Raw genomic sequence first — 26,257 nt, 5'->3', positions numbered from 1 at the left:
AAGATAATTTAAGATTTTATTTAGTTGAGGTGCATCCAGATATCCATGTTAATAAAAAGAATTTATTTAGAGAAAAACTTAGAATTTGTTTGATATTGTGATCTAATCGTGTTTTTTAAAATATTTGATTTTTTTACTTTAATTATTTTTTATTATTTTAGATTGTTTTAATATATTAATATTAAAAATAAAAAAAATATTATTTTAATATATTTTTAAATAAAATATACTTTAAAGACAACTTTTATTACACTCCTAAACATACTTAGCGCTTATAATCTACGTTGACACACAAACCGGCTCGAGGATATTCCTATTGAATGCAAAAATTAATTTGTTGACTAGTGCAGCAGACAAAAAACTTCAATAACAAGCAATGCAATGTCACTGAACAGTTGTTTAACTGACCTTAATTTTATAGAGGTCTTAATTTCAAAGCTATCTCATAAGAAAGTACGCACTGGAGAGGGGAAAAATGAAACAAAAAATCTGTCATCAAGAGAGCAAGTTAGCTAGCCACAAGTACAAATCGAAGCTGAAGCATCAGTCTTATTTGCTGCTGCCTCCAACTTCTTTATTTTCACTTCATTGAGAACTTTTTTAGCCCACTCAGTGAAGTAAGTCTCGTTGAGTCCAATCCTGCCAGGCTTGTAAATTGACATGCACCGCCGATCATCTTCGCCGTAGGGGCATTCATATCCAGTAGGGTCTCGCCATGCTCCTTGGTGTCTCATCCCAGACCAGCTTGCCATCCAGTGAAAAACATATTGGCCTACACCAGCAAGTTTTAACCATCCTTTTGGGAAGAACTCCATGACACTGCTGTTTTTGTCCATTAGGAACAAGTTTGTTAACTGAGCACCATGAGGAGATGCTAGAATATCTGTCAAGCTCATCAACTTCACCTGGAAATATCAAGAAAATATTTATCAAACATTGACTTCATTAATGTAAGAAGGTGTTGATCATATACAATCATTTTGTGTTTCTTTAACTAGACTACCAGCAAAGATAGACAGTACTTAAAGTGTGTTTGGTGAGCAGATGAAGCTGAACGTTCAGGCAAAACTGTCCCGCGAGGAAAGGTGAGATAGAAATCTGGCTAGGAACAAAATCGTTTTTTGCTATGTCTCATGTTTGCATCAAATACTAGAACAAGTAAAGTTCCTATATTGTTCTACCTTAACAATTTGGAGTATACTCGAAATTAATGTGCTTGAAGTAGAATTTATAACATTTCACACAATCAATGGTTATTTATGCTAACTATGGCATTCTCTTACTTTGAAGTTTGAACTCACCAAAAATTGGGGAGTGGCCTTTAATGCTGTGTACATGCATGCTATCATGTGGCTTGCCTTTTGGGCAAGTCTTGAGAATCACTCAATAGAGCTTTCTTTAGGGAATATTAATATTGAATATTTCTAGACCATAAGAAATGAAAATCGTTGACCCTTTATCTTTTCCTTCTCCATGAATTTCGCAAATCAAATGAACGAAGACAATTTTCAGCAAAATCTAAACTTGAGCTTGCCTGTTGATACGAAAAGGTAGAACAAGTGCCAGCATGACCTCCACCTTCTCTCAAATAAAACAACGCACATGACCAGCAACCTTATGAGCACATATGTGTTTGTGTAAACATTTTCAATATAGTAGTCCTAAGTGCTGTGCTAAAAGGCTCTTCTCCTTAAGGTTGTCAATGCGTTCTCTCTAGTTGGATTCACACATATCCCACTAGCTAGTTAATATACTTAATGTGTTTTAGGTTCTAACTATTAATGAAAAAAGAGAAAATGGACAGAATCTTACAAACCTGCTCGCAAAATGTTAGATTGTTGGAGTATGCCACCATCAACCTGCACCCATCTATCTTAGCGCACTCCTTCTCAAAGATTCCAATCACTGCAGATTCATTCTTGAATGATCTTGGACCAGTTCTCATGAGCAGGGTCATGCCAATCACTGGTAAACCTTGCTTATTAACTTCAGCAATCCTGCCTTCTAAGCTTAAATTACAATACACCTTAGCTTTGCACCTCATCAAATCATAAGTCTCAATCCTCCTGTCTCTTGACATGTCACCTTCATTGTGCCTCATCACCACAGACTTTTCAAAGCAAACCGGTTGACTATCATTAACCCCTTCAAAGTTTTCAATATATGGGGCTCCACCAAATGTTGCCTCTATTAGGAGCTTTAGCCATGGACTCATATTGAACCTTAGCTCACCCCAGTGGTACAGAATCCATCTACTTGGAGATTCACACCCATTTCTTCTATGCCAAGAAACAAATGGTACCATTGCTGATAACCCATGCCAAATATTATCGTAGTCATAATGGTTATATGACACAAAGGTTAGTCCTTTTAGAAGAGTGGCATTGATAGGCAATGCTTCAGGCCATGCCAGTGCATACGAATTCCAAGAACCATCATGTGTATCCTTTCCTTTCAAGCAAAGTAACCTACCTTTTGACGATTCTGAAGGAAACTGCTGATATGGCACTTCACCTTCTTCACGGGTATCATACATAGAGCTCATGAACCACGTGTGACCTTGAGGAGCTGTATCTGCATAGCGTAAGTCCTTAAGGGGGAGAAATGTGACCGCCTGCCGCAGTTTTTCAGCCAAGGATTCGAGTTCTTGAGTGCAATTGGTTACTCTTTCCCAATGGTGCATGAGATACCATGACTCTTTCCCAATGGTGCATGAGAGACCATGAAGTTGAAGATGGTGGAGCATGGAGAAACTGGATGTGGTAGAGAGTGAAGAGAGAAACACAAAGGGCTAGAAGGAAGATAGAGAGTTTAGGGGAGTAGAGAGAAGAGACTGACATGTTAGTGCGTTGTTTAGGATAGGAAGGTGTTTTGAGAGTGGGATTTGTGGGTCTGCTTAGTTCTGGAGGTGATTTGGCTATGAAAGTAATGAGATTCTCTCTCTTTCTCCCTCAAAAGTGAGAAATCACTGTAAAGAAATTAGATCACCATATCATGCATATTTCTCTTGCTTAAAAACTATGCAGTTGAGTAGAAAAGAAACCCCCCCAATTAAAAGTGGTGTCAAATGGAAGCAAGATAATCAAAAGAAGAAAACAAGAGTAAAGGGGGAAAAAAATACAGGAAAGATGCAATCGTGTGACTACAACTTGCATAGACTTACAAAACTGAAATAACTTGCACATGCAGTTTCCGCACATATTCTGAAACTGGATCTGACCGAGCTCAAAACTTGTATTGCGGTTTGTCAAGTCAAGATTATTACGAAGAAATAACATTGTTTTGAATAAATAAAAAAAATGAAATGATGTTGATTTGAACAAAAATTAAGAAAAAAACAATTCTGAGTTAACTCAGCAATTCTCACATAAACTTGACTAAATCAATCAAGTTACGAGTTTGAATTTCCATGTTAATCAATCAAGTTTAACTAAGCCAACATTCACTCCAACTTGAAAGAAAACCTGGCCCGGACCTAACTCTAGATTAACAGATTATCAACATCGAGTTTAATAACTATATGCTAAACCATCCCAAGTTCATGAGAATTGACAACGCTGGAAGTCATTGGACTATTTACATGATGAATTTAAACCTTTTTGTGTAATTAATGTTTTTATTCATGCTTAGGATCATACGGTCATGTATAACTTCAAAAGTCGAGCTTCATTGAAAAGCTACAACCATGCAATATTTTATTGTTTTCTTGACTTCTGAAAGCAAGTTTTGACAGCCGAAACAATTGACACGGGTGGAAGAGTATGATGCACAACATGAGAAGATCCAAATTTACTAGTTGAAACTGAACCCTCAAGTTACTTGTAATGATTTCCATGTTTAATGTTCTTTTAAATTAATATAATACAGCTTTGGGATCCCCCATCCAAAACTCTTTGGAGTCTACTCAAAATCAGCTGTTTCTTTCTTTCTTTTTGCCAACACTCAAAATCCGTAATTATTAGATCCCAAAAATTCCACCCGTTTCGAGTCTATGGTTTGATGAATAACGATAATGAAAATAGACAGAACCAAAATAAAATCAGACACTCAACACATTTTAGTTCTACAACTCAAAATAGTACATATGTTACATGTCAGGCTTCATTTGTTGAAAAAAAACCAACATTGAACTTAAGCTTCAGGCAAAGCATGCCAAGCAGTAACACATGCTATTTACACAGGAAGCTTAGAAGCCACATTGTACTAGTAATACAGATCAGGCTAAATGAAAGAAATGAAACCAGTTGCTCACCGATAAAACACCAGATGGTTCTCACAAATTAAAGAAACAAGAATATTTTAGTTGCCACTTACTTTCACCTAAAAGGTTGTTTTATTAATGGTCTTTATTCTTCCTTCTCCAAGCAGCAACAAATCCATTGCCACAGGGTTTTCTTCCGTTGCAGTTATAACTAACAGTGGCGATGCCTGGCAGCCGAGTCAGCATTTTTACACAACAGGATCAAAATGCTGTACAGAGATTGTTAATCTTAATGTTAGAGGAACACTCTTGTCGGATAGGGCTTGTGGGCCAACACAACCTGCTTCTCTTTGGTTCAGATATCCTCACACGTGATATTGCCACGGTGAGAGCATCAACCAATCCACAGTCTTGCTCTTCCAACCTTGACCTAGAACCATCAGATGATAAAATTAGGCTAGAGTCATCACTGAGAAAACCACTGGCTGTTATCCTGTATCTCTCTGACTCCAACCTAGTTGTGACAGTTAGTTGGTGAGAAGTCAGTGTTGCATGGTCTTGAAACTTTGGTTTCTGGTTAAGTTCCTTCTGTGTTGGTTCTGAATAGAACAAGATCCATGGATGTCCTGCAAAATCATGCATTTGATCATTCACACTTGTACAGTAATAAAACTACTCTGGGAGATAGAGAACTTGGATTTTAATGTCTCAAAAGAAAGAAAATCTGGATCATTAAATAGTTAACTGTAGGAAAATTAATGGCATGAGAATTGCTGAGTTTGGAAATAGATGAATAAACATATACTCCATGAAATATAGCACAGTTCCCCAATCTAAATAGTAGCAAGGAAGTTGTTCTTTAAGTATGTCCATTACACTAATGTAAATACTGAGTCAAACATCATAATATTGTGCAAGTAGGATTCTCACATTATCATATTGCATGACTATCAAATAACCAACTCCCATAAAAATATTATCAGATTATACTACCATCTGGGTTCAACTCAGAATTGCAGGCAGCTGGTGCAACTGGACAAGATAATGGAGACAATTCAATGTATTCCACAGAGAACCTCAATATTAGTCATGTACTGAAAAGAAAACGAGAGACAACTTTCTTGTCCAAATAGCAGCAATAAGGGTTCCAACCTTTAAAAAGGCTTGATGGTTCTCCTCTTCTGATAAACCCCACCCATAACAATACAATGCACACAAACTATTTGTACTCCTGCTTTTGGTTCCACCACAACTGGTAAATCATCTTAAAGAAGTCTCTTAATTTTGATGACCTGATTCCTAGTTTTGTTCTCTTAAGCAATCAAACTAGATTGGCCTATAAAAGATTCAGAGTTCAAACAAAGAAAATATTTTTTTGGTGGCATTTACTAGAAAGCGAATGGAGCAAACGGTAAATTGTAAGATGCAGCCAGGCTGTCTTCATGGAAATTTGATGCGAGAAAGTGAACATTCTTTGAATCAAGTGTCATTCTGATAATCAAAGTTAGTGAGACGGACCTAGAACCATTTTTTAAATAAAGTTTGTTAGAGTGGTGAAGAAGCTTACCTAGTATTTCATCAGCAGTTAATCTTGCTGAAACATCCCTTGTCAGCATATGAGCAACTAACTCCCGTGCAGGTTGAGATACTGATTCCCATAATTCACTTTTGAAGTCAAGGTTGACCTTCTTAATAGCCTCAAAGACAGCATCCAATGAATCACCTTGAAATGGAAGCACGCCAACCAACAAAGTATGAAGGAGGACACCAGCACTCCAGATATCAACCTTTTCTGAATAATCACCAGCTAAAACTTCTGGTGCAACATAGGCAGGGCTTCCAACTGCACCTCTGAGGCTCTGACCTGCAGGAACAAAACACGAGTTTATTTATTATAGCAATCAACACATGATTGAGCTGCAGAGAAACAACAGCGGAAATGACACCAGTATTGCAGAACTGAAGGACGCAGAAGATTTTGGAAAACTTTGTATGCATACAGTAAATAGTTAAAACAGAAGGAATTTGAGAAAGAAAAGAAAATGTGAAAGGAATAAAATATACACGCTTATATATGTGGGAATGTGCTTGGATATAGCAAAATACATAAAAAAATATATTAACAAATCACAATTACCATTTGACATCCTCACAGCTAGGCCAAAGTCTGCAAGCTTCATCAGCCCAGAGGCTGTAAGGAGGATATTCTCCGGTTTTATGTCCCGATGAACAACTCCCATGTCATGGCAATATTTGATAACTGAAACTACTTCCCTGAGTATATTAGCAGCCCTATGCTCCAGATACTGCCTTTGCTTAGCCATCTGGTCGAGCAATCGTCCCCCGGTGCAGAGCTCCATGACAAGATAAAAGGATTCTAAGTCCTCATACACTGCCTTCAATGTCACCACACCAGGATGACCTGAGAGGTGCTGCATAATCTCCACTTCCCGATGCACAAGCTCCTCTCCCTTGCGCAGCATTTTGCAAGCAAACTCTTCTCCAGTCACTTTACTTCTACACAAAACCACCGACCCAAACTTCCCTTGCCCAATAGATGCACCCAAGTCATACTCTTTCTCAATTTTTTTCTTCCTGCCCAACTGAGTTGCCACATCAATACACCCAATTTTCCTCTTAAGACCCCTACAAAGTGGATCTGCAGGGACACTCCTACAAGGTGGAGCAGTGAAAACACCTTTAACTACACTTCTACTAGAACCAACAGCTTCTTTATCCTCGTCTTCCTTATACTTCTTCCTCTGCCTCGAATAATCTCCCAATGACAACCGCGGCCACAACACTGTTAATGGAGCAAGGGACTTGCCAAATGAAGGCAAAATTTCTAAGCCCTTCCTCTTCCTTCTTAAGGATTCCATCAAACTTTAAAATCAAGCAATTCCAAAACACCACAACCATGCAACCCAGAAAATTATTACATCCTTACACTAATAACATTGCTCCAAAAATTTACAAAAGGAATAAAGATAACCTAAAACTCTCTTCAAGTGAAATCAAAGCAACAAGCACTCTATCACAAGACTGGATCTTTGCATACATTCTGCAACTCCAACAAATGGGTATCAATCAAAACACTCTTTTTACTCTACTCGATCCTAATTAAAAAAATGAATATTAATTCAAAATCACTTCAACACCTACACAAATATTTTTTTTTTAAAAAAGGAACTAAAGAAGCAAGATGGAACCTTTGAACACCAGAAGCCTCTTGTTCTTCTTCGTCCGATCCATATTCATCGATGATTCAAAGACTTCAGACATTGATTGACTTGGATTAATAAACAAAATCTGCAGTCATTAAAAATACCCCAACATGAGAATAAAAAGTCTAAGCAAAAACAAAAAGGCCTTGCTTAAGCAGTTTCAAATAAAGGAATATACTGTTAGATCCCATAATCATATATGAACTTTTACCTATTTAGTACCTAACAGAACAAAAATTTCCACTTAACAAAACCAACGACAACAAAAAAAAAAAAAACTATACAAAACCCAACTTGTTTGCTCGAAACTGGGGAAACAAAAAGGAACTAACAGTGAAAAAAGCAAATACCCAACTCAAGTAAAGCTAAAACATAAGTGGGTTTGGTCTAGTTAATTCCATTAACTCACTACCTAATCCCAAATGAAAAGAAAAAAGAAAGAAAGAAGGAAAAGACCCCAGTTACCTTTTGTTTTCTTATATTTTCCCAGGAAGCAAACAGAAACTGGACAAAGAATGCTAAGGAAGGATGTGATTGTAACACCATACCTTCATGGGGAAGAAATGAAAGAAAGATTGAAACTTTATGGTTGTTTAAGGAGGATTAAAGAAGGATTTCATGGAAAGGGAAAGTTTCCTTCAACTAGCCGAAGTTTAGTTTTTGATTTTTGATTTTTAGAGAGAAAAAGAAAAAGGACACTTGTCTACACGTGAACGACAACAACCGTTGGAATCTCGCGCGTTTCTCTTAACTACTAGTAGCCTACAAGTATAGCCAGTTTTTGTTTTCGTCGTCAAACTGTACTTTAAAAAAAAATTGAGAATTTATTTTAAATTATTTTTTAGTTATTTTTAAATTATTTTAATATATTATATTAAAAATAAATTTTAAAAAATAAAATAAATATTTTAATATATCTTAAAAAATATTTTAAAAAATAATTCCTACTATAATACTAAACATTAATATAATAGATATAAAACATGGTTGGTGAGTAGGTTAAATTGAGAGCTATTTAAAATTGTATTATAAATGGTGTTTAATAAAAAAATAATTTTTTTATTTAAAATAATTTAATTTTTATATTTTTAGATCATTTTGATGTGCTAATATTAAAAATATTTTTTTAAAAATAAAAATATTATTTTAATATGTTTTCAAATTAACTCATTTTAATAAACAATTGTTATTATATTCTCAAACATTCTTTTAAAATAAATAATATTTTTATATTTTTATTTAAAAAAATAAAAAATATCATTTTAAATTTATTCTTAAATTAAACTAAGCCTCACTTGAATTTAAATTGGATCAACTATATTCCAATTTAACATATCAAATAATTTTCACTCAATTTAATATATACACGTTTCTAACCATTGACATTTAATAATTCTACTTTTATAATTACTTTTGCCTTGGTGGGGGTGTAGTTCATGTGATTGTAAATATTTATTTTTGTAGTTATAATTATTTTTTACTTGAAAAAATTAAAATAATATATTTGTTAATAATTCTAAAGTATTAGTACTTTAGAATTATTTATAATTTAAAAAATACTTTTAAAAATAATATACTTATTTATGAATTTCAAGATTTTAAGGTGGTTTATGATATTAAATTTCGATTCAAATTTAGAAAAGTACCGTGAAAAAAATAAATTTAGTGCAAACATACGTTTAGTTTTGAATGATCTGCTAAGAATGGAAAAAGATTTTAGTCTCAATGTAAAAATGCTCTAGATATTAAAAAATATTTATTTTATAAAAATCTAATTTGAGTTTAGTGTGAAAGAAACTAGGGGGGATTAGACGTGATTAGTCATCACTCCAATATTAATTATTTCTTTAAATGTACTTTTCTTTTTCCCCCTTTTTCTGGGGATAACCATGCAATTGTAAATGTTGCTCCAATAATTGAAGGGAAAGATCATTGAATTAATTGGTTTGATTTTGATTTTGATGTAGCAACCGATATGTTTTAGGTTTGCGATGAGAAATGGTTTGATGTAAGGGGAAAAGAATAGTAAAAACTAAAAAAAAGTTGGAGTGTTCTTTGAAATGTCCTCCTCAGGATTTTATTTCAATGGAATCAAAATTGAATGATGGAGTACAACACAAGTGTTGGAAATATTTTTTAATTCTTTAGTTGGTGTTACAATCCCTCTTTGAATTTATTTGTTCATTCAACCCTACCTATTTTAATAAATGTTTGCAATTTTTTTCACCACTTGAAAAAAAATCTTAACATTTTTTTTTTGTTTAAAATTTTCTTAGTCCATGAGACTAATTTTACACAAAAAATTATAATTATAATTATTTAAAAAAAATTTATTTAAAAATAAATTAAAATAATTTTTTAATTTTTAATTTAATTTTAACATCATTACATTAAATTATCTAAAACTATTAAAAAATTTCACTTAAAAATACATCAAAATACTATCTTTTATTTTTTAAAAATTTATTTTTAACATTAACGTATTATTATAATAGCCTAAAAATATTAAAAAAATAATTTAAAACAAAATACAATTTTTTAATTTTTTAATTTTTTAAAAGAGAGGCCAAAACTCAAATCTAAACACCCCTTAAGAAAACTACTTATGGGAGTTCAGAACTATGGTATCTTTGTGCTGCTACTCACTTTCTCATTAAGCTATCAATCCATGGAAAAGAATCAATGTAATATTACAAATATCTGGGTGAACGTAATACATAAGAAAGTAGAATTGCGTATATGAAAAAAGCACCGGAAGAAAACTGTCCAGGTATAAAATTGTTGCAACAAATGTCTCTTGCTGGGCAAAAGTACATTACTAGATCCAACAAACACTACTGATTGCTCGTTACAGAACACATGAAATCAATGAGGATAAATGAAAATCACAGCAACCTCTGTCAAAAATGAAAAGGAAACCTCAGGCACCATTTCCAGGAGCCATTTTCTGCTGCTGCAACTCCCTGTCAGCCTTCCTCAAGAATTGATCCCAACCACTCCCTGGACCGGTATCCAAATAATCTTGCGGAACTGCTGTTTTCAGACCTGGACGGATTCCACACTGGCTCTCCACGATTCTGAAGTCCACTACATTCTCCACTTCCTTGAGATTCTGCTCCAGTTCTTCCCAAGTAAAAAGCAGTGGGAGTGTAAACGCACCCCATGGGTTAAAATCCAATATCTTAGCACGCCCATCCTTTGTCACATAAACATCAAACGTGTAATGTTCTGATTCAAATTTTTGTCTCACGTTCTCAGTGAAGAATTCCTTGATCAACAGTTCAAGGTCATTTTTCTTCTCAAGGAGAGTGGGATAAAATGTAGTGACCTCCCTCTGTGAGATTCCAACTAGCTGGTGGCCCCGAACAAAGCAACGAAATTCCATCTCAGGCAAGAAAGATGAATACCACTTGCGAAGTGCAAGAAAGAAACTAGGGGGTCTTGACAAGGTTTTGTCAATGCATGAATCATAAGCGTGGCACAAATCGTGGACCAATGAGTCAGATGACCGCAGCAATAACGCTATCTCACTGAATGAAGTGCAGCGAAGGGTCCCAGATGTGCTAATCCAAGCAGAATCTTTTGGTGCACTCCAGTTCAGCTTAGGAAAAACTGCACCTCCTAGGGTATTAATTGACTCCTTAATATTCAATTCAAGTTCAGGGAAGGAAGGGGGCAATGGAGGTTGTTCAGATTCATCTCCAGGTCCCTCTGACACCTGATAGTCTTCTTCATCTATGGGGTTGTGAATTCTGTTTGGCAAGGCATCTTCGCCTGAGATAGAAAGAGGGAGGAGGAAAGGACCTGAATCATCATCGAGGTACTCAACAAAAGATTCTGGAAGTTCATGGATTACTGTTCTGATAGATACAGGCTTGAATTTTGGGTACCATTCCTGAATCTGGCATCGGTTCACATCTTCTTCCTTCATTGTCAATGACTTTAGTTGCTTCTCCTGCTACCTGGTATATAACAAGATATGAACATGATTAGCAACTATCATATTATTTCATTCTGTATTCTCTGCTTTCAACTTAATCTACTACTAGATGGATTTACTTGATTCCTCCAAGGTCACTTTTGGAGAAAATGAATACTAAGTGATCATTGGATATGACAATCACTGTCAATTATTGTTTGAGCTCCCACATAAATCATGCAACAACCATTAATGATAAAACCATGTTAAGCTAATTCTTTATATATTCTTATGGACACCTTCACTGTGGCAGCTACCATAAAAATGACTACAAAGCACCAATATCAAAAGGTTCCATAACAAACAAGCAGCTCATATATAACAAAAATACAGGAACCAGGGAGCTGCTCTTATATAAAAATCAGAATCCACAGAAGAATGAACATTGAAAATTTAGACCTAACTTTTAATAGGATGTGCTTTCATAACAAGGGAACAGATTCCATACAAAAATTAGTTAATGTTTTCCAATTTTTTTGACAGGCTACATTTATTGGAATATCCATCATCACTATATCTTTGAATTTCCAAAAACAAAAGCTTATATCTACTGAAGCTCTACAACTGCAAAGCCGATCCAATCAACAAATGCAGGAGCAATTACAATACAATTTGAGAGCTAATATAAGCAGCATTGGTACTAAACATCACCAACTCAATTGGCGGTTCAAAGAATGCAAGCAACATGTTATAGCAACGTCATAGATACTGCTTAAACCAATTCCTTATAAGCTGATGGTTAGATTACAACAAGACTGCTAGTGTTGCACCGGAATCAACATAGCTACTCACCAAGTGCAAACTAATTTGTCTCACCTGCCTATGAACGGTTGATCATGAGGTTATTGTCAACTAAATTATAGACACCATAAACATCTCAATGTGAGGTTCATGCATCAACAAGAACATATAGAAACCAAGTTCAAATAACAAAAAAATATTACAGTAATGCCATCAAGATTCACAATTTAAGCATTTCCTCTACAATTTCTATTTTTTAAAGAACACAATCAATCTCATCAGAAAAAATTCACACAACCTAACCAAAATACCCCTTATACCAACAGCATGGACCAGTATTATTCAGACAAATGGATATTTTTGCTCGTTAATAGAAGAATTAACAAGAAAATAAACAGCCCAGATATAAACGATGAAAGCATAAACTCCTAATCAAACTTAAACATGTTAAGCAAAATCCATAAAGACTAGAACTTTAGACAAACTTGTAGAAATCCTACAAGCAGAATCATCTATCTTAAATAGAAAACTCAAATGGGAGAGAGTGATTCTCGTTCTTACGTGTGTACAATGTTGTGATTTTAGAGGAACAGAGGTGGGCAAGAGGGAACTTTGTGTGGAGAAAGGCCGGTGCTTCACAAGTTTTACAGCAGAAACTGGAAGTTTCTATAGCAGAAGAAAGACGGGAAGTAAAGGGTATGAGTTAAATTGCCTTTTGTAATTGACAGGGATTGTGAGTCACTGACAGGGATAAAATAGGAAATTAGATAATGAAGTGGTAAATGACAAGGTTGTTAAAAGCACTATTTTGACACGACACGAAATATACAATATAAACTTGAATAGTAAACTCAAATTGTAAAATCATAAGTAAAATATTTTAACTAATTATATTTTGACAATTCCAGTCAAGTAGTAAATAATAATATAACACAATTTAAATAAAAGTGAAATAAACATTACAAATGTCCAAACATCTTAAAATATATAATTCAAATAAAAATTCATACATAGTTTAAATAACTTAAAAATACAATATAATATAATTATGTCCATAGAATTTCATTAACTAAAAGTTAACAAACCTAAAGCAAACAATCTAATATAAAACCTTTTGACCGATTGATACCCACTAGGGTTATTCCCAACAGTTAATCAATTAAATAGCTTCAATTGTCATCACTTGGCTTTATCGATATCACATTGCTTCCTTCTATTTTATCTTCTTAAGAGTTGAAGCCTAGTAACGTGGGGGTGATCGAGAAAGACACTGTTTTTTTCTCATGGGATCTCAAACTGTTTCTAACTAAACACAAAGTGAATTGAAGTGAATATAAATTTCACAGCTTTTTCAGCAGCCAAGCATTCAACAATTGAACAGATCGTAAAAATAAATAAACAAGTAAAACCCCAACTAGAAAACTGCTAGAAAATTTCTGAAAGCCCCAAACAGATCCAACAATATTTTGAGGTGTTTAGAATTCAAATATTTTCATATAACCATGTGTTATTGCATGCTTTCTTTTGTTCTTTTTTCTGGTGTGCACAGAGAAATAGCCAGAATGTTGGCAGATGACCAGCAGAAGTGTCAGCTATCAAAAGGGATCCAGCATTCCAGCTGCTAAAAGCTTATTTTGGAATCTTTCTACCTTTCTGCTAAATTACATATCCCTGATTAAGAAGGTATATACTAATTAATTAGATAGCCACGTCAGCTGGACTAGTTTCATATGAAATTGTATTCTTCCATTAATTCTTTCATGCAAGATTTCTAAAAACTGCAGTTGAATATATGTGATTGCAGGGGTGATCAAAGCTTTTGTAGCATAGAGTGCAGAAATATACAGATAGTTTTGGATGAAATGAGAGAACTAGAAGCATCTAGCAAGGAAAGATTACAATCTTAAGAGCAGTGCAGTACAACAGACAGGGACGATCTCAAAGCTAATCTTTTGTTCCTCTTTCAAGCAGATGAGTATTAATAGCAAAACACAATTAATATCCAACCGAAGTTAAAAGCAAACAATGTGTTTACCACTTACCAGATTTTCAGCACCAGGAAGATTTCCTCTTTTTGCAAGATTAACAGCAACTTCAAGATTATTTAATTGCAAAACCAGCTGAGAGAGTGGAGAGTCTGGAGACAATTAGATTCACACCAGAGGCAAACAAAGTAAAGAACAAAATGAAGATTAATCTTTGCTGCGCTGTTGGTGATTGTTTATGACTTATGCCGCTGCTGGCGCGTAGAGAGTGGAACCAGCTACGCCGGCTGCTGGTTGTTGAGACTTGAGAATTTGAGATTTGGGAAAGGGGAAAGGGAAGATTGGGGGGTGGGTGGAGTGTCGGGGGACTCACGGAGCTTGGGTGATTTTGACTAATTTCAACTGATTTTACTGGTTTCTAAATTTTTAACCTAATTTTACATGTTATATAAATATATGTATTAACTTATAAAATTATCGGCTTGTATTTTTAATAATTATGATAAATAATTATTTAGGTGGTGATTAAATGGAAAGGATTTGAGATTAAAGAATTTATTCTATCTGTGATCTCAAGTTTGAGTCCTTGATTACTCATATGATGATGGTCACTGGAGACTTATATGAAATTAGTCGTGATACACGCAAGCTAACCGAGATACCTAACTTAATCTAAAAAAAAATAACCACGATAAACGAGTTTTAGTTGAACTACATGTAATTCCTATGAGTTAAATTGCCTTTTATAAACTACTTGTCATTCATTCCACATTTGCTCACAGTTTCTTCCATACTGTTGTGAGATGTTAAATGGGCTCAAATTCAGACCAACCTGTGCGATATTAAATCAATATAGATTTATTATTTTTGTTCAAGATTATCTTGTTTTATTTACTATTTATTTTTTATAGTGTTCATTCAATTAAGTTTGGTAAAATTAACTAAGTCATATATAAGGCCAAATCAATATTAAAAATAATTCAATAAAAATATGACTTGAATTAGGCTTTATCTCATAGGTTTTTCAAGTTAATTTATCAGTTCAGGTTTAAAAAACATGATTTCTTTTTTATTTATGAAAATATACGTGGAGCCCAGTTTATCATCTACTTTTCATTTTTCATCATGGGAACGTAACTTTTCACAAAGTTTGGTAATTTTATATATTGTAATCAAATATCTCAACTACCCTCACGTCTTATCAATTATTTGATTAAAATATATAAAATCCTTAAGTTTGGGAATCTTAAATATCATAGTTATTAAATGTAATTTGTAGATTAACCCGGTTAAAAAATATAATCTCGAATTTTATGGATTAATTTAAAAAAAATTAAAATAAATTAAAGTTTTAATTTTTTATATGAGAAAATTAAAAAAAATTCATATAAATATAAGCTATACATTTTTAAAATTTTTTCATATAAAATTTCAAATAAAATTTTTTAAATATTCTATATTAAAAAGATGTTATATTAAATTTTTAAGTTATAGTATTTAAACAAAAAAAATTTCTTGTTTCATATTGAAAAAAACATAGGTTTTTTTTTTATGAATATAGAATATATATACTAATAAATTTCAAATCCCATATTAAAAAAAATAATTTTTTTTTAAGAACATAGAATATATGTACTAATGAGTTCAAATCTTACATTTGAAAGAAAAAAAAATACCAGGTTTTGACCGGGTCTCATCTGGGTCATCCAGTTAGGGGTTGACCAGCCAAGTCAATCGAGTTTGACCAAGTCGTTGTACCGACCCGTTTTTTAACAAGTCAAGATCGGTCTAGCCCTCGGGTTAACCGAGTCCTAAGTCGACCTGTTAGGCTGGGTCTAATTTAATAATACTGTTAAATAATTTTTAAATACCAAATTCTTAATGCTTGGTATATATAATTAATTGTTAGTAAAAACAATATAATATAAATTTATAGAAAAATCACAATATAATATAAATCATCCAGGAATGGTTCCCTGCAGCTTGTATGAACATGGTGTTCTCTTGTTTGTTTTCTATTGCATGCATGGCGTAAAGATTTTGGTGAGTATATAAATACATGCATTCCATATACAAGCTGGTAGGATCTCTACCTGCTCATTCGGATTATTAGATCTCTTGTATCGGCATGCGCCAAGGATCAGTTAAGCAGTAATTCCTATTCTCTCTTGCTCTGTGATCATCCCCTTCAGTTTTTGGAAAGTTTCAACAATATTGCAAGGAAAAAAACAAAAAAAAAGAAGTTTCAAAACAGGCAAGGATGTTTGGTTAAGGGAGTAGAAGTTAGTAGAAAAGATGAAAGCCTAAACACTTCACTTATTACAGGTTTCTGAACAAAAACATTGGTGGCAGGATTGATTGATCTGTTGCTCTTTTTTTCTCTTTTTTTGGTGGTTTCCCTGGTCTTCTCCTCTTCGTTTGTTTTCTTTTGCTAAACCTGAGTGTTTTGCAGATTTGTATCTTCCCTTCCCGTCATCTTTTGGCGATTTAATGCTATTATTTAGTTATTAAAAAAAAAAAAAAAAACAGGATGATGAGAAACTTGTTATCTGGGAACAGAAGCATTCATCAGAACCGGCATGGATATGTAAACAAGAGGCTGGTTGAACTCTGTTCAACACCAGACTGTTACGACTCTTATGTTACCTGTAGCCTCATTGACAAAGGGTCTACTCTATAATTGAGATTGAAAGAAAATCAGGAAGACAGAAAAAATGAGAAGGGCTTGAGAGAACTCTAAACCTTTGAATAATGTTCTTATAAAACTCTTTTCAAAATAACATGTAATTGTTTAAATAGGCGCTGACGTAAGATGGGAAGGAAAAAGAATCCTAAAACAACAATGAAAGTAAAGAAAAAGTCCGAAAATAGAAACAATTTAAAACAATATATTTCATGGTTGTAAAATTTCAGTTTAATCCAATAAAAAATAAAAATTATATATGTTTTTGTTACGAAACTCATCTGAACTTTTTGGATTTGATCTTGTCCTCCTAGTTCATCATGAACATATTCTCTAGACATTCCACATAGTTCATCGTCATCAACTCCATGTTCTGCAGCTCAGCTCTTACAAAATCTCTTGCATCACTCACATATTTTTAAATTGTTTTCTTCCTGTTGAAGTATTGCAAATTTCGTAGAGAGAGAAGCACTTGACTTGCTTTCTAATATTTGGTCTCACAAAGGATCTTCTTCCTTGTGGTGTAGAGTGAAGTGACTCGCATTGCATGGATTGGTGGAGAGTACGTGGCAACAGGGTGTAAAGATGAAAAGATATATATATATATTGGAGCAACAGCTCTGGTGAATTTAAAGGAACCTTCAGAGCACTTTACGCCCATATGTTCATTATCTGTTTTCTAGAATTTTTATTTTTAATTATCGTGGATATTATCTACTTGTATATATTTTAATAAATTTTAAAATTAATAAAGATATAATTTTTTAGTAATTTTTAGATTTGTAGGACCGAATAGATAACATCTAAAAAACAAATCTATAATCTAATTAGTTAAACTATACCCTTCAAAGTTGTTTTCTATGATTTTTTAAAATATGGTTGTTATTATTTTTTAAAGTGTTTTTTATTTAGAAATATATTAAAATTATATATTTTTTATTTTTAAAATTAACACGATTTGAAAAAACTAAAAAAATATTAATTTGAAGTAAAAAAATAATTTTTTTCTGAAAATACTTTTAAAATGTTAAAATAAAAAATCTCTTAAAAATTTATTTTTTTCATTTTCAAGGCATGGTATTGCCAGAGTTTTTATATTGAGTTTGATATTCAGAAATAGCTAGATAAAAGCCTGCTTCAGGTGTAAGAAATTCTTTTATAATTTTTTTTTCCTCATATCTCTCTCCTAATACTATAAATATAAATAATTATAACTTTAACATAATAAAAAATTTCATTAGAAAGAGGGATGAACGAGTTTTTTGAGAAATTATTTTTTCTTAGTTATTTTTTTATTTAGTTTAGGAATTTTAATATTAGATAGATTCTATAGTAACTCTATAATTATGTATTAATATTTTTTCTTTTTAAGAATTAGGGTTTAGGTCAAGCACTAGTATAAATACAATTGCTTAGATTTTTTTTTTGATAGATTTTGATATCTCTTCATAAAATAATAAATAGATTATTCTATTTCTCTTATTTTAAAGATTATATATGACAATTAGGATAAGAAAAGGTGATAAGAATATTACAAAAAAAATCATATTAAAAATTCTCCATAATATTTCAATTTTATTTTTATTTTTATTTTTATTTCTTTTTATAGGTAGGGTGACGGGTGACCTTGGTTTGTCCATAGGAAAATCGAATTTCCATTATTAATCTCATGCAACCAGTTTATCGGTTATAAACCGGATCCTTTATGAAACACAGTCATGATCCATAATCGCTTTTGTTGATGTGCCGGCCTTCCAACTAGTTAAGCTTTTTTGAAAAATAACCCTAGAAAGAAACAATTTTTGAAAATTTCCCAAAGGAATCAGAGATCAATTTGAATACAGAGGATCAATTCTTGAATTGATTCTGGTGTAAACGGCAATCCTTTTTTTCTCACATATCAATGAAAAATACGTTATAGAGATTAGAAAATTGAAAAAAATTTACATCCAAGTTTTGTTAAAACTAGGAAAAAAAAAACAAAGGAAAAATAAAGCGAAGCTGCGACCTCCAATGTTAGTGGTGGAAATCTGTCAACTTCTTCACCTCTTCTGTTCTTAACCCGTCGAGAGAAAGATTGAGGACAGACTCAAACATCTGTATTGAGCATGATAATGTGATTGGCCCTTCGTCTACTGCTAGGATATCATCGAATTGACGAAGCAAAGCTTGGAAGATTATGGAAGATGTGCATGCAACTGGAACATCATAACGTTTTAGATTTCCTTCTAGTTCACCAACATACACTGGAAAGTGTTTGCTTGATATAGGCACTTGCTTCTCGTAACCCTTCTTCTGCTTCTTCAAGTTTAACTTTGCTGCTAGGGATCGAAACCTTTCTTGAATCATTTTCATATTGATCAAAAGGTAGTAAAAAGTGCCTCAGATTTTCTGGACAGGGGAAAGAAAAAGCCTATCGCACGATACAGAGAAAGAAAGGGCTGCAGTGGTTACAATGCAATAAAATATTGGCTCTCTCTCTCTCTCTCTCTCTCTCTCTATATATATATATATATACACGTACTCAGGTTTGAATCCTAATTTTCATTGGATTTAGACTTGAATCAGGAGAGCAGGAGATGACATGAGTCTCGTGAACTGTATAAATATTATGGCCACGCTGAGGCCAAGGAACCAACTTAATTGGTGCTGCGTTTTTTTCCAAGTCGGTTAAAGCACATGCCAAAAGAAAGGAGTCAGAGACTCAAATTCTTTTATCCACAACTTTTGTGGAGAGCGAACATTCATAGAAACTGAGTCTCGAAAATGATATGAAATTGAAATCATGATCAAACATATAGATAGTTGATGTTATTGTAGTTTTTAATTAAGCCATTTTTTCTGTCTATATATTCGTTCAGGAATTGAACAGGTAAAAATAAAGACAAGGGCATCCATTTAGATGAAATTTGCAAGCAAACCTTACTTCTATGACAGAATTATCTCACTCTATATGGGCCTTGGAAGATTTTAAAAATGGGGCAAGAGAGGGTCGGAATCTAGGCTCATGTTGTTAATTTGTTGGCTAGCAAAGAGAACACCTGCAATGAACAAGACAACTACTATAAAATAGATTCATGATTGATCTTATGTTTCCTCTCCTTCTCCGAACTACATAAGCAGCAGATTCATACAAATCTACTCCAGAATAGGCCTAGAATTGAAGGGCATGTTCACTGCAACATTTAATATTTTTACCCACAAAACTTTTCCGTAAGCGGGAGATTACCGCTTTGTTGGTGAAATTTTACTAACTACTTCACCAACATAATACATAATGCGTCTGTTAATACCATTCGTTTGTAATTTCATTATGTATCCCTAATTTTATTGTTAAAAAAAATTAAAAACTAATAGGTTGACAAATAAAAAATATGTGCCAGAATTTTTTTCCCAGAATTTTTTTCCCTAATAAAAATATGCTAACAAAATTATTTCATTGGTATATTTTTATCGGAATTAATGCCGTATACTATACTTTTTTCTTTAATTTTCTAGAATATATCTATCAATTGTTTCCATCTGTATTAGTATAATTACATCACCAACAAAATTATTTCATTAGTAATTATGGCTATATAGTAAAGTTTTTACAACTCTCTAGAAAATATCAACAGAATGATTTCATCTGTAAGAATGTCAGTGATAATTAAAAAATATTTTTAAAAATAACATTTTATAGAATAATAATAAAATAATTAAGCAAATAAAATTGTATAAAACTGTAATATTTAAAAATAAAATTGAATAATATAAAATCCAAATATTCATTATAATTTGATTTATACAAATAAAAATTAAACTAGAATAGTGGCGACACTAGAGGAGGAGGAAGCTAGTCATTTCTAGGATCATACAGCCAAAAAAGAGACGCATATATAGTATTCATCTGTAATTTTATGTCCATGACTACTTGGTGGAATTGTTCCTAATCTGCTGAGAGTTGCTTATATTTTTTGGTAAGATGAGTCATGTATTATTGTAAAGCCACGAACTCTTGAGACCGGATGCTCGATACCGATTGGGAGCTTCTAACAGTTGAGGCACTATGAGCCTCTCGCAAGTTCTTGACCATAGTATTGAAGAGTCCGTATACTTGATTTTTATCGAATCGAAGGATCATCCCTGTATTTCTTCCTCAATCAGCAATTATATATTTCATGAATATTAAAAAAGAAATCATCAAATTCAATTTAAAAAAATAATAACTCATGAATCCGACTATAAAATTATCCATAAAAATTTACACATCAACACACATTTTGTTTTTTTATTCTTTTTATTCCATCTAGAATTCTATAATTATTTCTATCAATATATATCAACAGTTTTGGTAATGGAAAACACTCTACCAATAAATATGACCTTAAATAAACTAACAAAAATAAATTATGGATAATTATTTGTTGAATTTCTAGTAGTGGTTGGCTAAAGCATACACATTGTAAGACTTGGCAATCAACTCATTGAAGGGATCGAACGACAGGGTTAACTATTACAACTTGAATAGGGAAATTATTGAATTTTTTTAGCATAAAAAGTACCTAAAAATGTTGTCATATCGTGATAGAGAATAATATAAATCATATCTTGGGATCTCACCAAATAACTTAAGTTTTTAGATGAGATGGTTCTTTAACATGATATTAGAGCCTTGATGACCAAGCGGTTACGAGTTCGAATCTTACTATCCCTATTTATTTAATAAAAAAAATTAAACACAAGGTAATCTAGACCTATGCAAGTTTCAAGCTCAAAGGGCTTTCACTTGAAAAAGTATGATAAAAATAATATAAATCATATCTTAAAATCTCATCTAATAATTTAAATTTTTAAATAAAATAATTCTTTAATATATCACCCTCTTACACTACAGAAGTAGACTATTTACTTGAAGATTTATGGTTACATTGGCCAAAGAAGTCAGAAACGGCTCTAAACATATTTGAAACTTGCTAAGCCTGGCCCTCTACCTATCATGGTCGCCGATCACTGTCAACTGTTATAGTGAGAGAATTTGTCCATGTGAACCCCGGCGTAGAAATTCTGACAGAAACAATATTATGACATATGGACGTGGGAATTGAGATGTGACCTGCAAATTAGATTTTTGCAACCCTTTGCTGTGCTGGTCAGGTTATGATAAATATAATCAAATGCACTGAAAATATTCGCATTTATACGCACCATGTATATATGCTTTGACTGTTTCCTCCATAAAAGCAACAGGTATATCTCAATAAGCTTAAAGGTTTTGAAAAATATGTCTCTACTCTATGGGCTAATTGAAAGTGGGGTGATGCCAGCGTTGGCCCACCTCCGTCTCTGTTGAAACTGAACGCCACCGTAACCATTTTGTATTAGAAGTGTCAACAGGCCATGATCAGAATGAGAAGGCAACCCCATTGCATGTTCAATCCAAGCTTTCTGATATTCCTTCCAGGAACTACCTTGATACTTCTCTAACTCTTTTGGAGTACTGTAATGAATCCATTTAATAAAGCCAAACTAAAAACTTTTGAGTTTTATTTTTTTTTTATCTTAAGAACTTGACAAATGGAAAAGTTTTTCCACAGTTAAGAAATCGTCGCACACAATTTCCTAAACTCGAAGTCGTATCCAAAACCATCAAGTTTTCCCACAGTTTGATGATACATGAGGCCAGCAGGTTTGGCAGATGTGTGCAACACGCCTGATGTGCAAAAAGCTTGACAAAATCCCTCCAAAAGGAAACCTTTTCCACTCAAAAGCTGATTCCACACCTTACTGGGTCGCATACATGCAAGGGTTAAAAGTTTGGGTGCGCTATGGTACAGGTTAAGATTTTATCAATTTTTTTTAAATTAATTTTATATAAATATATTTATAATATTTTTATTGAGTTATTAAAAATTTTTAAAAATATATGTGGAGTTTTTTAATATGATATTTTAACTTGGGTTAAAACTTTAAATTTTTTTAAAAAATTCATAAATTTAATAAAAAAAATCATAGTTTAATTAGTTTTATTTTATTGAACATAATTTTTAATTCAATTATAATATTATGCTGAAATCAAGAGATCTTAAAATATATTGAATAAAATTTTGTTCAAATTTTAGGATGAACAAAACTTGTTAGTACTAAAATACCGTTAAATAAAAGTAAAATGACTCATTAAAGATAAATTAGTTATTTGCTATTAAAAAATAAAACAAATCATCTTTTTCTTTCTTTTAAATGTTGCCGATTAGGCAAAAGCATAATAGAAAAAGAAAGAAAAGAGAAGGTGAGAGAGAAAAGGAGAAAAGTAAGAAAAAAATATAAAAAATTCAAGAAAAAAAATAAGAAAAGTGAGAGAATAACCTTGTAAACTTATAAAATCTAACTTATAAAACACTAATCTAAAAAATTATTAAGTGAAAGAATGAGGAATTGAGAGAAAAAAAATTAATTATTTTATTTTTTAATTGATATGAGATTATTATTTTATCTTGGTTGAGGAGTTGTTATAATAGATTCGATTATAGATGAATTATATTTTATAAAATATCATAGGATGTAATTTCAATAGTAAATTTATTTTAATTTTAATTTTAATTTTATATGTTTTTAAATTTATTTTTTAATATTTTAGATAGTGTTTTTGAATTAAAATTTTAATGTTAATTTTAAGAATTTATATATATGAGTTAATAATTGATTTTTTTTAAAAAAAATCTATATTTATTTAATAGCTTAAGATATGAAAAATTCATGGCTTCGCTGATGTGTACATGGTTCCCTTGAGACTTTTGCTTCTCCTCCTCAGATAGATCAAAGAATATTTACAGCAATCAATCATGACCTGAGCAAGCTCTCTGGCCCTCCATGATTGATCACCTGATTTTGAAAGGAACAGAGTTTCACAAACATCAATGTACAGTAGAATAGTTAGCTAAAGACATGATGGGCCAACGCAAAAATCAAACAAGAAAAGGAGAGAATTATATTGGTGCTGATTAATGATGATCAACTAATCAAGTTGATGGCATTGCAATTTCAGCCGTCTGGAACCAATGACTGAGCGATAGTTTGGCTAAAAATAAAGCACAATCCCCTGTTAGAAAACCGATGCCTTCGTTGTGGCAAACAATTCTTGATCTTATGATCCATAAACCATACAACTCAAAGTCAAATGTCAGGAAGTGGAAACACGAGGGATTTCCTTCGGAAGTTACACCGATCTCTTCTAATAGCTTGTGCGAACTTTGCTATCGTCTAATGGCTTCAATCTGCATCACAGACATTAAAAACTTTGCTTCTAATGCTAATGAAGGTTAAAAGTTATGGAACTTTGGAATTCTCAATGAAACAGAAATTAAGACTTGATGGCTTTAAAGTTGTCGTCATAGTAAAACCAAGGCCCCCCTCTCTCATAGCTGGATGACTTACTGTGGTGTGGATTATGATATGGTCCGTAAGGACCGTAACACCATTGATGCCGACTAGGGAACCGACAAAAGTTGTTGGCAGGTTGATACTGCCAATTTCAGCCGCAGATTTTCAAACAAAATACAAAGAAAATTACTGCTGATAGGTGACCCAACAAATCTTGCTGGCAGTGCCAATTTCAGCCACTGATTTTGCTCATACAAAATACAGTTATGTAATGCTGTTTTAGGGAATCAGTGACCAAGAAATGTGAAGTAGATTGGTGACCGACCAAGGAATGCTGTTGGCAAGTTGAATAGCCGATTTCAGCCATTGATTATGGAACAAGGCGTTGCTGTTTTTGGAATCAGCAACCGAGAAAAGTAAATAAATGGGCTGGAAAATCAACGCTCGTATTGACTTCAGGACCAAGCAATGCTTAGGCTGAATTTCACAAATTTCATAATCCAAAACTAACAAGGTTAAGAGTTATGGAAGAAGGCAGCAGGAAAATGGCCAAGTACAAGTATTGTTCTTCTTGAACAGAAATATGGATGTGCAGCAGCAATTTTTACACAAAAAAAGATGAGATAAAAGCACAACCACTTCATTAAGACAAAACGTTTTACTCACAGTTGAATGTTTCTTTTTCAGAAAACTCCAACTGTGACAAGCCCAATATGATCCCATTTTGGATCGCTTTCATTTTCCGTTGAGATGTCCTAAAACTTCAGCTTCTTTTGTCCTATTACTACTATAGTATATGTTGCATTTATATTATAAAAACCTATGAAATTCACTGCTTGTTGATAGATTTCAAAACATGCCAGCTTGCATTTTCCTCACCTGACAGAGAAGTCCATGAAAAAGATCTAAAGCATCATGAAGGAAGACCTGAATTCCGGTTCCGGCGAGGTCTTGACAAGAAAAATTTCCCACTACAAGAAATTGACCTCTTCAATGAACTTGGGCCTATTTGAAAAGACCTCCCAAAAGAAGAAGTAGCCATGAATTTTATCAAGTTCTGATTTCCGCCACCTCTGTTTTGAACGATTTCTCCACTGGATCCATTCCCCCCGCCAGCCCTCCTGGTATCTGAATTCCTATCAGATTCCACTGCAGGATGAACATTAGCAAGAGCCTGAATTATCTTGAAAGCTGACAAAGAATCTAAAGAAACTGATCTTCTCAGTGGCTGTATCCCATCCTCCTCCTCCAAATTCTCACTCTGTAATTCACTTTCCACCTCTGTTACAACCCTCACTCCACCATCTCTACCTTCCATCTGTCTACCAGTTTCTTGATCCTCTTCCAAAACTTCAATCCTGGTTTCTTCTCCAGTAATTGTATCATCAAGATTAGCCTGTGATGATGTTGCTATGGCTGTGTTGGTGACTATAGGAGCTCGACACAAAGGGCAATTAGTATGGGATCTAAGCCAAGTATCAATACATGGGATATGAAAAGCATGGCTACACTTTGGTAATAACCTAAGATTCTCATCATCGTGAAACTCACTCAAGCAAATAGAACATTCAGTACCTTCAACAAGACCATCACCACTTTTATACTTGAAAACTCTGATAGAACCAATAACAGATGGTTGTAACCCTACTGTCCTGATGTACCATATTGGATGGTCAACTACACGACCTTCATCTTCATCCGCAAACTGATCACGGGTCTCAATTATTTCTACTTCTGCTTCATCTTCTCGCTGTGTTGATCTCCTTCTTCTTGGTCTTATGAACTTGGCATAGATAGCATAACAAGTAGCAAGAACAACAGTTACAGCTGATAACACAATCATTGCCAATGCAATCTTGCCAAGCTTTTGCTGTGGTGAGGAGTCGACACCAAATAATTCTGAACATTCTGATTTACAGCTTTCTGTGTAATTTTTCGCTTGACATGATGCGACACAATCATCGTAAGACGCGAACAACAACCTTCTGTATTGCAGAGCCATTAAAGATCAGGGCGACACAGAATTTTGAGCTTGGTTTTGGAGAGAGAAAGAGTGGAACATCAAGAGAGGATCGGAAGAAACAA

The 26,257-nt window shown here is 33.2% G+C and overlaps 4 protein-coding genes across 11 annotated transcripts; all 4 read right to left on the bottom strand.

The window, feature by feature from the left end:
- Positions 1 to 385: 385 nt before the first annotated feature.
- LOC105124629 (uncharacterized) lies at positions 386 to 3,038 on the bottom strand. The gene is made up of 3 exons (XM_011024729.1): positions 2,709 to 3,038; positions 1,817 to 2,677; positions 386 to 905 (listed from the first exon to the last, which is right to left on the bottom strand). The coding sequence occupies exons 1-3, from the start codon at positions 2,838 to 2,840 to the stop codon at positions 513 to 515; spliced, it is 1,386 nt and encodes a 461-aa protein (XP_011023031.1). The 5' UTR covers positions 2,841 to 3,038; the 3' UTR covers positions 386 to 512.
- A 1,099-nt stretch (positions 3,039 to 4,137) lies between these two features.
- On the bottom strand, positions 4,138 to 8,159 carry LOC105124628 (serine/threonine-protein kinase PEPKR2-like). Of its 5 annotated transcripts, none has more exons than XM_011024724.1 (5): positions 7,891 to 8,159; positions 7,411 to 7,510; positions 6,339 to 7,262; positions 5,769 to 6,065; positions 4,138 to 4,827 (listed from the first exon to the last, which is right to left on the bottom strand). In XM_011024724.1, exons 3-5 carry the CDS (start codon positions 7,078 to 7,080, stop codon positions 4,463 to 4,465), a joined length of 1,404 nt encoding a protein of 467 aa, XP_011023026.1. In that variant the 5' UTR covers positions 7,081 to 7,262; positions 7,411 to 7,510; positions 7,891 to 8,159; the 3' UTR covers positions 4,138 to 4,462. The 5 variants fall into 5 exon arrangements, with proteins under 5 accessions (XP_011023026.1, XP_011023025.1, XP_011023030.1 ...); XM_011024723.1 differs by having other exon boundaries at positions 7,974 to 8,159; XM_011024728.1 differs by having other exon boundaries at positions 7,411 to 7,490; positions 7,974 to 8,159.
- A 1,482-nt stretch (positions 8,160 to 9,641) lies between these two features.
- On the bottom strand, positions 9,642 to 14,510 carry LOC105124627 (cell division cycle protein 123 homolog). 4 transcript variants are annotated; one of them, XR_842093.1, is made up of 3 exons: positions 14,188 to 14,510; positions 10,205 to 11,387; positions 9,642 to 9,665 (listed from the first exon to the last, which is right to left on the bottom strand). XR_842093.1 is itself a non-coding variant. In XM_011024722.1 (3 exons), exon 3 carries the CDS (start codon positions 11,354 to 11,356, stop codon positions 10,346 to 10,348), a length of 1,011 nt encoding a protein of 336 aa, XP_011023024.1. In that variant the 5' UTR covers positions 11,357 to 11,387; positions 12,707 to 12,811; positions 14,188 to 14,510; the 3' UTR covers positions 10,097 to 10,345. The 4 variants fall into 4 exon arrangements, 3 of the variants coding, with proteins under 3 accessions (XP_011023024.1, XP_011023023.1, XP_011023022.1); XM_011024722.1 differs by lacking the exon at positions 9,642 to 9,665 and adding an exon at positions 12,707 to 12,811 and having other exon boundaries at positions 10,097 to 11,387; XM_011024721.1 differs by lacking the exon at positions 9,642 to 9,665 and adding an exon at positions 12,707 to 12,778 and having other exon boundaries at positions 10,097 to 11,387.
- A 10,210-nt stretch (positions 14,511 to 24,720) lies between these two features.
- On the bottom strand, positions 24,721 to 26,243 carry LOC105124626 (RING-H2 finger protein ATL54-like). Its single transcript, XM_011024719.1, has one exon. The coding sequence runs from the start codon at positions 26,172 to 26,174 to the stop codon at positions 25,086 to 25,088; it is 1,089 nt and encodes a 362-aa protein (XP_011023021.1). The 5' UTR covers positions 26,175 to 26,243; the 3' UTR covers positions 24,721 to 25,085.
- Positions 26,244 to 26,257: the final 14 nt, after the last annotated feature.

This window comes from Populus euphratica, unplaced genomic scaffold, assembly GCF_000495115.2.
Source record: "Populus euphratica unplaced genomic scaffold, PopEup_1.0 scaffold35.1, whole genome shotgun sequence".
In the NCBI taxonomy this organism is placed as follows: Eukaryota; Viridiplantae; Streptophyta; class Magnoliopsida; order Malpighiales; family Salicaceae; genus Populus; species Populus euphratica.
The sequence above is the reverse complement of the archived record's forward strand: the minus strand, read 5'-3'. Positions and strand labels throughout refer to the sequence as shown.

Coding starts and splice junctions, on each gene's coding strand:
- LOC105124628 (XM_011024724.1), bottom strand. CDS start 7,080: ATGGAATCCTTAAGAAGGAAGAGGAAGGGCTTAGAAATTTTGCCTTCA. Junction 6,066..6,338: donor AGCTGTGAGGATGTCAAATG/GTAATTGTGATT, acceptor TTGTTCCTGCAG/GTCAGAGCCTCAGAGGTGCA. Junction 4,828..5,768: donor AACTGCTGATGAAATACTAG/GTAAGCTTCTTC, acceptor ATGATTTTGCAG/GACATCCATGGATCTTGTTC.
- LOC105124626 (XM_011024719.1), bottom strand. CDS start 26,174: ATGGCTCTGCAATACAGAAGGTTGTTGTTCGCGTCTTACGATGATTGT.
- LOC105124627 (XM_011024722.1), bottom strand. CDS start 11,356: ATGAAGGAAGAAGATGTGAACCGATGCCAGATTCAGGAATGGTACCCA.
- LOC105124629 (XM_011024729.1), bottom strand. CDS start 2,840: ATGTCAGTCTCTTCTCTCTACTCCCCTAAACTCTCTATCTTCCTTCTA. Junction 2,678..2,708: donor CTTCATGGTCTCTCATGCAC/CATTGGGAAAGA, acceptor TATCTCATGCAC/CATTGGGAAAGAGTAACCAA. Junction 906..1,816: donor ATCTAACATTTTGCGAGCAG/GTTTGTAAGATT, acceptor TGATATTTCCAG/GTGAAGTTGATGAGCTTGAC.